Source organism: Mesocricetus auratus, unplaced genomic scaffold (assembly GCF_017639785.1).
Source record: "Mesocricetus auratus isolate SY011 unplaced genomic scaffold, BCM_Maur_2.0 Super-Scaffold_100676, whole genome shotgun sequence".
Lineage (NCBI taxonomy): Eukaryota > Metazoa > Chordata > Mammalia > Rodentia > Cricetidae > Mesocricetus > Mesocricetus auratus.
The window spans coordinates 134,641,272-134,653,909 of NW_024429266.1; the positions used below are offsets into that span (position 1 = coordinate 134,641,272).

The window sequence follows — 12,638 nt, forward strand, 5'->3', positions numbered from 1 at the left end:
TAACTTGTGAAATACCAATGGATACAATCCACCTTGATAATTTCTTTTAGCATATCAAGAACCCCAAGACCAAATGCACTGAAAACCTTACCACTAATTCTCCCCTCCTCTCATTGTATTACAGTTCCTTGAAGGCTGTTTGTATCTTTGGTGGTGTGGAAAAATCAAATCCACTAGGCAAGCGTTTCAGTAGTGAGCTATGCACCAGCCTTTATACTTAACACTATCAACGTCTCTCAACTGCCCATCTTCTCCTGTAAAGTTAGATTTTCTTCTTATGTCCTTCCTGTAGGCGTTCTAGCCTATTTGACTTTCTATTCCACTTATGTACAGATTTTAAGGGATTATTTTATTATTTATGTGTGTGTGTCTATGTATGTGTATGTGCAGTCATGCAGTATCCATGGAGGCCAGCGGAGGGTGTCAGATATCCTGGAGCTAGAGTTTTGGATGGTTGTGAACCACCTGATGGGGTGCTGGGAATGGAACTCAGGCTTTCTGAAGGGGCAGCAGGCACTCTTGACGGCTGAGACATCTTTCTAGCCACTCACCGCCCGCTCTGTATAGATCTTTAAGAAATTCTCGCCTGCTCTGATTCTTACCCAGATGACCCAGCCCATCACATGCTGACTTGCTCTGTTCATCCTATTTTAATACCATTTTCTTCTCTGTTCACTATCACCCATCTCTCCTTGTTTTAAGTCATGTTGCAAGCAAAGAAAGGGGATGAAAGAGTTTAGTACTTGTATTCAGATTAAAAACTACAACTACACCTTGTAGTCCAAACCGTCAGAGCAGTTGAAGACCACACACTGGATGGCGAGAGCTTTTGCTAGGTCTTTGGTGGTCTCTGTTTTTCCAGTGCCAGCAGGCCCGGCAGGTGCACCTCCCAGGTCAAGCTGCAAAGCCCCCATGAGGCAAAGATAGCAACGGTCCTGAAGAAATCAATCAATTGTCATTATTGAAAGGAAGTGACTTTATTTAAAAATTCATAGGTATAATTCATTTTATTGAATAGAAGTGTGCATGTTCATGTGCATGTGTGTGATATTCACATAGATGTGTGTGCTCACATGTATGTGGGATATTCACGTAGTGGTGTGTGTATGTGTGTGCTCACATGTGTGAGGGATATTCACGTAGGGGTGTGTATGTGTCTGTGTGCTTAAATGTGTGTGAGTTATTCACATAGGGGTATGTGTGTATGTGTGTGTATGTGGGTGCTCACATGTATGTGGGATATTCACGTAGGGTGTGTGTGTGTGTCTGTGTGCTCACATGTGTGTGAGATATTCACATAGGGGTGTGTGTATGTGTGTGCTCACACGTGTGTGGGATATTCATGTAGGGGTGTGTGTGTGTATACATCAGGTCAACACCAAGTGTCTTCCTCTATCACTCTCCACTTTATTTTTTGAGGCAGGGCCTCCCACTGGTCTGGTTAGGCTGCTTAGCCAGTGATCTGCAGAGATCTTCCTGTTTCAATCTCCCCAGAATTGTTGTTACAGCACATGTCCCCGTGCCCAGCTTCTTATATGGGTGCCAGGAATCTGAACTCAAGCCTTCATGCTTGCATGGCAAGCACTTTCTAGAATGAAACATCTCTCTAGCCCCAGAAAAATTCTAACTAAAACATACCCGTTGACCCAGACACAAAAATCAAACGATGCAAGTCTTTGTTTTGTAAAGAGGGAGCAGTGATGAGTACTTTCAACATTATTCTGCTGAAAAGACACTCCTGTGATTCATAACATACTGTGAGAGGGGTGATGACCAATCTTGGGCATGCTCCCAAATACTCGTAGCCATAGGTGTACTGAGACAGCGCCATTCGAGCCACACAGTTATCCAGGTCTAGATCCCAGTAATAGCGCAGTTGTCTCTGCCAGTCAAAGGAGTCGGCTGTGTCTATCTACATCAGCGATAGAAATGGTGGACGTGTTAGACACGCACATGGAGCTCGCAGATTGCCATGCCGCTTTCCATCAGTGAAACACTTACCTTGGCTTGAACTAGCTCAGTAACTATATCTCTTGCGTGCACATCAATGGTAATCAATGCCGTTATGATGTTTCTGTGTAATTTAGGAAGAGAGCCTCGAACTATTGCAGCCAGGGCATTTAATCTCTACAAATGAAAGCATCGTCGCAGTGAATTTTCAACATCAGTTTGCAATGTGTATTTTTGTTATCAAATTTAAAGTAGATATGTGTTAAAAAGAACCCATCTAATCAGAAAACTTTATAATTCGGTGACAAAACAATACAATGTCTTATTTAATTTCCATAAGGCTTCTATGAAGCACAGATTATCCTGACACCATTTTTGCATTTAAGCAAACTGATAGTCAGAGAGGGTCAATAACTGGATGGCTGTCACACAGTTTTGAAATAGTAAAATTAGACCTGAGTGGACTTTTGCTTCTTGAAAGCCCCTGATACATATGACTTCTCTGCGGGTAGACTGCTCTGCCTAGAAATTCACCAGATATGGTGGTACACACTTTTAATACCAGCACTCAAAGGCAAAAGCAGGTGACTATGAGTTTGGGGTTAGCCTGGCTTACAAAGAGTTCCAGGTCATCCTGGTGATGCTGCTTCTCATCTGTAGGGGTAGTTTTCTACTACTAATAATAAAGAAAATTAAAGAGTATTTTAACCAGGCCAATGACTAAATAAACACAGATATTTTAGCTCCCTATTTACCCCAAATTATCACATCCTTATCCAAGTCGATGGTGCCTCTGAGGGTCTTATACTTCTGGGCTGGATTTTCTCTCTGTCATGACAGATCAGGGTAATGTCTGCAGATGGTTGTGGAACATTCTCTGGAGATCTACTCCTCTGTTCTGGGACTCTGGAGAAAGAATCACACTGACAATCTCCCTATGGTGTTTCTGTGACTCTCAAGACACTTGCTCTCTTTTCCAGTTCTGTTTCAAGGGTGAATCTTAAGAAATGCAGCAGCACTTGGAAGTGCTATTAAATTTGGAGCTGAAGATCAGGCCTAGGTTCTTGTTGGAAATATGGTTGACAGGTATTATTTCTTTGTTGTCTAGATTGCATTTCCAGTCTGTTAATTGTTTCCTTTCCTAGGAAAAGATTTTTAATTTGGTATAGTCCCATTGTCTGTTTTCACTTTTGCTGTCATGGCCAAAAAAATCAATGTGAAGGCTTTAAGTCATATGTTTAAATCTTTCCTGAATATACTTTGAACTGATTTTATACATGGCATAAGATAACAATCAGAAAATACCAAATAATCCAAACTAAAAGGTGGGAGAAGGACTCGGATAGTATTTTTCTAAAGAAGACATATCAAAAGTCCAATATTTATATCTGTATCTATATATCTATATCTCCATATATAATGCTGAATGCCTCTAGTCACCAGGCATGCTACTATCAAAACCTCAATGTAAGAAAAATAAAATTGAGGCCTAGGTAATCTATTGAGCCTTGGGCAGCAGATCAGTACCCATACCAAGTATACACACGGACTTTGGACTCCCATAGAACAATGTGAGGTGCACTCTCACCCTGAACTCTTGGGAAAGGGTCTAGGCCCTGCCCCATATGAAATGACAGACTATGGACACCCCCGTGGAGGGCCTCACCCTCCCTGGGGGAATGAGGGGATAACGGGGGGGGGATGCGGGGAGGGCACGGGAGGAGGGGAGGGAAAGGGAGAGGGACCTCGTACTGACTTGTGAAGCAACCTTGTTTCTTATCTAAATTTAAAATGGAAAATAAAAAATATTAATAAAAAAAAGAAAAATAGAATAAAATTCAAAAAAAAAAAAAAGAAAAATAAAATTACAAAATTTTGGGCTGGAGAGATGGCTCACAGGTTAAGAGCACTGGCTGCTCTTCCTGAGGTTCTGAGTTCAATTCCCAGCAACCACATGGTGGCTCACAGCCAGCTACAATGAGATCTGGTGCCCTCTTCTGGCCTGCAGGCATACATGCAGGCAGAACACTGTATAATTAATAAAAATCTTTTTAAAAATTATGAAATTTGCAAACACATGCTATCTTCATTCTTTATCTGAGATGTCTCTCTTTGCATTGAGTGCTGAGATTCATGACTGCTCAAGATGCTAAAGGTGTCCTGGTTTGCTATTTATTGCTGAGATAAACATCATGACAAAAACCAGCTTGGGAGCAAAGGGTTTATTTCCACTTGTAAGTTAAAGTCTATCATCCAGGGAAGCCAGGGCAGGACTCAAGGTAGGACTGAGGCAGAGGCCATGGAGGAGTGCTACTTACTGGCTGGCTCTCCATCACTTGTCCTGTTTGCTTTCTTGTATACTAGAACCACCTGTGCATGTATGGTGCCACATCAACCACTAATCAAGAAAGCCCCCCAAGACACGCTCACAGGTCAGTCTTATAGGGGCAATTTCTCAACAGAGGCTTGCTCTTCTCAGGTGTCTCCAACTCTCCAGTGTGTGTCAAGGTGACAAAAACCAAAACCAAAAAACCCAGCACAGAGAGTGAGTAAGGGTTGAGTGCTCAGCCTTAAATAAGAAACTGATAGCACCCTCTCTAAGGCACCAGGGACATAATAGAAGAGAGAGCAGAAGCGCATAAGAACCAGACCAGGGAGAAGGGTTCCGAAATGTCACCTTCGGGGCAAGGCACAGCCGTTACATGATCTCACAGCAGCTGCAGCTGTCTGTGCTGGGCCTGCACAAGGCTGGGCCTGTCACTAGCCAGTTGTGAATCAAGAAGAGGCTCCTAGGGGTTTACCCCTCCTTGGGGAACTGTCGGCTGCTGATGGAGCCTGAGAGGAAGGTCAAGTCAATGCCTTCATGATGTGACCAGTGGCGAGTCCACCAGACTCCAATGAACAGTGCCAGACCTGTGGCCACGCAGGTGGTCCTGGTTAAAAACCGGTGACTCACAAACAAAGAGATGAATGTGAAAAGGGGACCTATAAAGAGTGTGGTGAAGATAGAAAAGGGTGTGAGACACGAAAGAGAGGGTAGGGGTGAGAAGAAATTGATTTAGGGCAAAGTAAAGCACACACACACACACACACACACACACATCAAGAATTGACATCAGGGTCTTAGGGAGCATTATTTACCACAGTCAGCATGAAACCCATCAGTGGATAAAGAAAGTGTGTCCTGTACACACAGTGGACTAGAATTCAGCCTGAAAAGGAAGGGAATTATGCCACAAGTGACAGCATGAATGAAATGGGTGGACACTGGGTAGACATTAAGTTAAATAAAATAAGCTGGTCACAGGAGTGAGATGTTTGTAGTCACCAAACTCATCCAAACAGAGAAGAGTGGTGGTTGCCAGGTCTGGGGGTTGGGGGTTATTGCTTTTCAGTAGACATGAAGCTGGAGAGTTAGTAAGATGAACAGGTTCTAGAGATCTGCTGCACAATGCTGGGCCTCTAGCTAGAAATACTGTGCATTTACAATGTTTTAAATTGTGTGTGTGTGTGTGTGTGTGTGTGTGTGTGTGTGTGTGTGTAGTGTGTATAGTCTTGTGTACGTGCAGAAGCCAGAGAAGGACAGAGAATGCCTTCCCCCATTGCATTGTCTTACTGCTTGGATGTGTCTCACTGAAACATAAGTTTGCTATTTAAGTGAGGCTGGCTAGCTTACCAGTAAGTTCTAGGATCCACTTGTCTCTGACCCAAAACACTGTAGTTTCAGGCAAGCATGGTAATTCTGACTTCACTTAAGAATTTTTAAAATAAATATAAATTTCTGTGAGAGGCATCCTAACTGTAATAGTGACCTTTCTGTTGCTGTGATAAAAACATCATGGTCAAGGCAGTTTACACAAGGAAGTGTTTGTTTGGGCTTACAGTTCCAGAGGGATAAGAAAGAGTCCATGATGGCAGAGTAGAGGTATAGCAGCTACAGCAGGAAGCAGAGGGCTCTCATCTTCAATCCAAGCATGAAACAGAAGATCACACTTGGAATAGCATGAGGCTTTGAAACCTCAAAGCCTACTCCTAGTGGCATACTTCCTCCAACAAGGATGCATACCCTAAGCCTCCCCAAATAGTGCTATCAACCGGGGACCAAGTATTGAAATTCTGAAACTATGGGGATTATCTCATTCAATCCACCACACTAATTCTAGCAAACACAATTATGTCTATCACGTATACAGTGCTCTGCCTGAATGTATGCCTGCAGGCTAGAAGAGGACACCAGACCTTATTACGATAGTTGTGAGCCACCATGTGGTTGGTGGGAATTGAACTCAGGACCTCTGGAAGAGCAGTCAGTGGTCTTAACCTCTGAGTCATCTCTCCAGCTCCCCCCCCACAATTCTGTCTAAACATTTGCAAATCATTATGCTTTCCTCTTAAATTGCTTTCAGTCCTAGGCTGTAGTTACCCATACAAATAGTAAATAAGCATTAAGGAGAGTCCCTAAGAAAAACTGAACACAATGACTCCAATAAGAAATCCGGAGCTCTCTAAGTCATGTCAGCACATTAAAACTTCTGAAACAAAGTGACTTTGCATTAACCATGATAAAAACAATGGCAGCGGCGCATGCCTTTAATCCCAGCACTCGGGAGGCAGAGGCAGGCGGATCTCAGTGAGTTTGAGGCCAGTCTGGTCTACACAGTGAGTCCCAGGACAGTCAAGGTTACACAGAGAGACTGTGTCTTGAAAAAGCTCAAAACAAAACAATCTCCCCTACAACCCATGGGGACCATCTTGCCATCTCACATGGCAACATGTACAATGCCTGTTTGATAAAGAACTTACCTCAAAATTTACTTTTTCAAATTCTTCCAGGGCCTCTAAGTGACTGCCTTCACAGTCTAGACACTCAGTCAGATCCCGGCACCACATAATCTGAGAAATGGTCAGGACCACCTGCGACAAAACATCTCCCTTAGGCACGAGCTGTATGGCACCAAAGCAGGCTCCAGAAAGGGACATTTAACAAGAGCGTTACTTGAGAAGGGTGACCAGCAGTCACCCACTCTGGCCTGGGTTTCCCCTGGTAGTCAGCGATGGCCGCTTTGCACAGGCGGCGGAGAGACGTGAACATGGCTTCCTCCACCTTACCGAGCCATTCTTCGACATTGCCTCTCGCCTTGAGGCCTTTCCCCAGGCCAACCTATGAGGTAATTAGGAGGATGAGAACGTGTCTTAGGCGGGACTCCTGAGCTGTGCACATGGGGCATTTCTATAACAGAGCCCGGAGCCCTGCAAACAGTGAGGCCTTTGGTATTGCATCCCATAACCCACCCCTCCACTGCTTTCTAGTAAAAGCGCACTTTTAGGGCTAGCTCCTTGAAAGAGGACTCCCACAGACGCCATGGGTTTCTTCAGCCATTTCCCTTTCGTAGAGCTGAGGTCTGAAGTTTACCGCCAGCCATTCCTCTAAGTCTCTTCTCCTCAGTCACCCGTGTCTCCACATCTGAAAGGTCTGATCTGCATGTCAGCACTTTTCATGCTCGTCTGACTTCCAGTGACTTGGGCGTCTGTTTGTTTGGGATCTCTTTAAGCATTTTTCCACCTTCCTTTGAAATTTCATGTTTTCTCAATGTTCTATTCTTAATCCTCTCATTTCTTGCCTCCTGCACCAGCAGATGATGCATGTATATATGTGTGTGTCCATATATGTGCATATGTGTGTATGTGTATATGTGTGTATGTATAGTATGTGTATATGTTGTGTTTGTGTGTGTGTGAGAGAGAGGAGGGAGGGAGGGAAGGAGGAAGGGAGGAGAAAGAGAGGGAGAGGGAAGGAGGGAGGGAGAGAAAGCGAGGGCATCCTCCTTGCAGTCAGCTGGTTTTTCAGCCTGCTGATACCTTCACTCTCAATGTTCTCCCTATGCAGGTGCTGTGTAGTGCTGGATGAGCTGCATAACAAACTCTCACACAGAACCCAGTGTGTGCCACATTAAGTCATTTACATAAAGTAACAGCTGCAAGTCCCTGTCACCCTGCTAGTACGGTGCTATTACTCATGCTGTCTTGATCCAGGCAGCCTGGCAATGCCCTGGAGCTCTGGGCCAGTCACTGTTTCTCTTTGCTGAGCTGGCTAAAATGTGATTGCTTCTTTCCACTTCATTCCCCAAACAGACCACTGCAATTGTTGTGGCAACTTCTAGTTGCTTGATGAGTTCTCCATTAGATAGCTAGGTCTCTGAGGGTAATAGTTTTTGTTTGTTTGTTTGTTTTGTTTTTGTTTTACAAGACAGGGTTTCTCTGTATTGTTTTGGAGGCTGTTGATCCAGCCTGGCCTCGAACTCACAGAGATTTGCCTGCCTCTGCCTCCCGAGTGCTGGAATTAAAGGTGTGCGCCACCACCGCCCAGCGAGAGTAATAGTTTTCTCTCAGCTATTCTCAAAACTTCTGGCTAGCAGAGTCCCTGGCAAGCCTAGGGTGTGAATGAGGAGAGGGGCCTTGACCCCAGTCCCATGAGGAACTATTAAACCAAAGCATCTTACCCGCTCTCCCTCAGGTGACAGCATTGCCAAAATGTCGTTGGTGAAGACCTTTTCTGGCTCAGTATCGATGCCAGGAATTTTCCCTTCTGTAGGGGGCATGAGCGCAAACTCGAGCTTTGAAATGGAGTCGAAGCATTTCCTTAGATGAGGCTGCACGGCTTGTGGATTTCGAGTCTGGGCCAAAATCTCCAGAAGCTCATCATTTGACAGGAAGTAAAACCTGCAGAGTTAAAGAGACACCTTAATGTAAAACATGACTTGATGTTGACGCCCAGCCTTGGGTAGACATAAAAGATCCTGCCACATCTGCTCCTAAGCACTGATGCTCTGGGCATCACACTTGCTCTGGGTTTGGGGCAGGCCACATGTCTTTAAGGAAGTTCTTGTAAGGGTTAATGATGATGTGTCTCAAACACCTAGGCCTAGTAGCTAGAATAGAGAGGATTTTTCTAAAAATTATTAATAACATTAGGTCTTTCTACGGTATTGGTCTGTTTGCCTGTTACTTGGCTTTGAGCTTTAGTGAAGATGTGGCATATAGTATGTTAACAATTGAAGAGCTAATAGACAGATGGGTGGTTGTGGAGCCCTTCCTTGGTCCTGTGACACTATACCAATCAAAAGGCAGCACATGGTGCTATGAAAAGCGACAGAATATTATTCTGCCAACATGCCATTTCCTACCTTCACATGGCTATACTTAAGTAGAACTGAAGCATCTTGTATGTGTTTCCATATCATTTTTATGTAAAATGGGTAAAGAATGAACTTGCCTGTTCCTGACCAAACTTAGGCTCAAGTAATGCAAGTGTGCATTAAGAATGCAGTTATTTCAGTCTCTGTTTGGTCTGAACCTCCAGACTTCCAAATCATGCCACACTGCAAAGTGAGTTGTCAGGCATCTCAGGGTCCCACGGTGAGAGGGGCGGAGACTCAGGGACACCCCACTCAACGCATAGAAGAGTTAAAGCTGGAAAGGCTGCAGAGCTGAGGATGGGGAGATGGAGGGAGTGATGCTCTGTGGGGTGCCTGTACCCTTGCTCTCTTATGTCCTGGGCATCTCTGAGAGCTTAGTGTTTGTCCGGCAAGTCGGAGGTGTCTGCAGGCAGCACAGACATCCATGTTTCTTCTCCAGGTCTCTGATGTTTGGAGGATGGAATCATCCTCTCCAATTGATCTACAGTCTACATCAAAATGCCTTAAGCTGTTTCTTTTTAACTTACCTTGGAAAGATAACTCTCTTCGACTCTAAGTATGCCTCCAGACACTTCTGAATTTGGTCAAGTAATGCATTGTTGTTTTGAAAAGTCTCCAGAAGCCCTATTGGTTGAAAAAAAAGGTTGGCCAAATTGCATTAAAATAGGGAGTGTAATTTTGAATGAAAGTAAAAGATGTTAACATTTTAAAGCTTTGGTTTTATTTTTTTGATAGACTATTAGATAATAAGATGGAAGTTTTGGCTAAGAAGCTTCATTATTTAAAAATTTTCCCTTTTCACGTGTATGATGTGCATGTGCTGTGCATGCATGAGTGTATGTATACATGCTTGCATGTCTGTGGGGGCACATGTATGTGTGTGTACGGGAGCTCATGCACATGTGTGGGTATTCAAGACCTAGAGTTTACCACAAGAATCTTCCTTGATGGCTCACCCTCCCTCCTCTTTCGAGGCAGGGTCTCTCAGCCAAACCCACAGTTTCCCAGCTAGTGTTGTTCAGCTCTCTCTGGGTATCCCCCATCTCTGCCTTCAGGTTTTGTCATTCTTCCCAAGACTGGAGTACACGTGAGTTCCATCCATCACCCACCCTCTGTGTGGGCTCTGGGGGTCTGAACTCCAGGCTTCTTACTTGTGTGGCTTTAACTACTAAACCATCTCTCCTGTCCAAGAATTACTACTCCTAAACATTAGAGTATTTTAATATTTACTTCATTTGAACAGTGTTTTTAATTTAAAATAATTTTGGCTGGCATCCTCCGCTTTTGGAGGGGCTGCGAATACACCAACAAAAGGCAAATAGAACCAGTGTCTAGAACCTTCCTATGTGTTGTCAGTTTCTTACTTGCACGTTTTCTGTCATGGTTAAATGCCAGTGTGGCAGTGGGCACTATTCTTCATTATTAAGCTCTTCAGGCAGCAGCCTCCATGCTTCTATGCTGATCACAGTCCTTGTTTCCCTACTTGCCCAAGAGTCAAATCGTCATCATGGCTTCTGAGACTCTACATAGTCAACAGCTCCATCTAGTGGCCAGCCCCCCATCTAAACCCACTGGCCCCTGGAGTCTCAAATCCTAAACACCTAATCCAGCCCACAGGTACTCCATTAGTGACCCCTGAACATTCTAAGCATGCTTTTGCCTTAGGAGCCTACCTTGTTCTTTGTTCTCTCTGCTTTCAACAATTCAGAGTCACATATACTTTCCCTCACTCTTTCCTGCAAAGGTTCTGCTCAAAAGCCACTTTATTGAAAAGCCCAATAGCACATACACGCAAATGCATATACACACACTCACACACATACACACACATACACACGTACATATGCACACTCATTCACACACATGCATATGCACACACATACACACATACATATGCACACACATTCACACACATGCATACACACATACACACATATATACACAGTACATAAATACATACAACCATATATACACATGCACACACATACATACACATGCACATACACATAAACACATACATGCACATACATACACACATGCATACAATTCATGCACACTCACATACATACACACATACATGCAAACATGACACACATCCATATGCACACACCTACAGAAATGCATAAGCACATACGTATACACATGAACATACTCACATAGAAACACTCATACACAGATATATACATACACACATATACACACAAACACACACACACACACGTGCGTGCGCTCCCACCCCCAGCCATTTTATTTTTCTTCATGACTTTACCGTCATCTGGAATTAGATTTATTACAGGCCTACACTTCATTTGAAGTCTTAAGGTCAAATGTATTTTGGAACCATATTCTTTTTTTTACGTTTCAAGAGAACAATTTTCCATTCGTCTTTTATAGATACCTTATTCCCATTCATGCATGGGCAGTGCAAAATGAACCTAGTAGATTATGGAAGAAGGAGGAGGAGGGCATGGGACAAGAACAGGAAGAGAGAGGAAGAAGAGAAAGATGAAGGGAAGGAAGGCGACATGAAGATGGGTTTGGGGAGGAGTTAGGGGAAATGGGGAGAAGATATGATCTAAATATATTATGTTCATGTATAAAGTTTCCAAATTTTAGGGACTTGTAGGTGTCTTGTCTGTGAACCTGTAATGGTGGCCGCACCTCTCTGGGTGTGGCTTCAGGCAGACAGAGGCGGAAAGAGGGAATATCAGGGACTGGGACATCACTCCATAATCAAATGTCACTGTATTTGTGCACTAAAGGTCTGAATATGACAATGGAGGGACTGTGGCAGGCAGTAATGGTCTCACCTCTAGAGATGTTGATGTCTTAATCCCCTGCAGCTATGGATCTGTTTGGCTTATATGGAAATGGGAACTTTGCAGATGTATGAGGGTGTTATTCTAGATCATCTGGTGGGTCCTACAGGAACACTTACAAGAGAGAATGAGAGAAAAATGTAACAAAAAGGGGCAGAGGCTGGTGAGGTGTTACTACCAGCCGGAAGACAGCTGTGAGCTAACAGTGAGCAGTGAGCAGCCTCCCTAAGACATTCGTGGATGTTTGATTTTTTATTGTTTCATAGTTTTCCTTTTCTCTGTTTTATGTAAGACTCTTTGGGCAAAGAACATAGCCCCCAAAGTTACCTCTGCTAGGCGGGGTCAGTGTCTGAGACTGTTCTCCAGCATAGCCAGATGCTGCTGTTAGCCATATGACAAGTTTGGCTGGGGTTTTGGTATACAATGTAAACTTCAGTGAGTGTACTACACTCCAGAAACAGAACTTGTTAAAACATTCAAGCTGGATGCTGGGGGAGGATGAGACATCATTTTCAGCGGGGTAGGCTCTGGCAAGGTGCCCATGACCCTGTAAACAACACTAAACTCATTGGTTCACACACACAAAGGCATGGGAGTGGAAAGGTGACTGGTTGGGAATAGGAGGAGGATCAGTAGGAGCGGGAGGGGGACAAGAGAAGGTAACAGCGCTAAA

The 12,638-nt window shown here is 44.0% G+C and overlaps 1 protein-coding gene across 1 annotated transcript in view; it reads right to left on the bottom strand.

The window, feature by feature from the left end:
- Dnah6 (dynein axonemal heavy chain 6) overlaps nucleotides 1-12,638 on the bottom strand; it is a 186,264-nt gene that overhangs the window by 116,671 nt on the left and 56,955 nt on the right. Inside the window, exons 23-29 of the mRNA XM_005078273.4 lie at nucleotides 9,674-9,770; nucleotides 8,451-8,670; nucleotides 6,947-7,111; nucleotides 6,754-6,864; nucleotides 2,002-2,127; nucleotides 1,757-1,912; nucleotides 774-935 (exon numbers count right to left, since the gene is read on the bottom strand). Of these exons, the coding sequence (XP_005078330.1) occupies nucleotides 774-935; nucleotides 1,757-1,912; nucleotides 2,002-2,127; nucleotides 6,754-6,864; nucleotides 6,947-7,111; nucleotides 8,451-8,670; nucleotides 9,674-9,770 (1,037 nt within the window). The remainder of the gene's footprint in view (nucleotides 1-773; nucleotides 936-1,756; nucleotides 1,913-2,001; nucleotides 2,128-6,753; nucleotides 6,865-6,946; nucleotides 7,112-8,450; nucleotides 8,671-9,673; nucleotides 9,771-12,638) is intronic.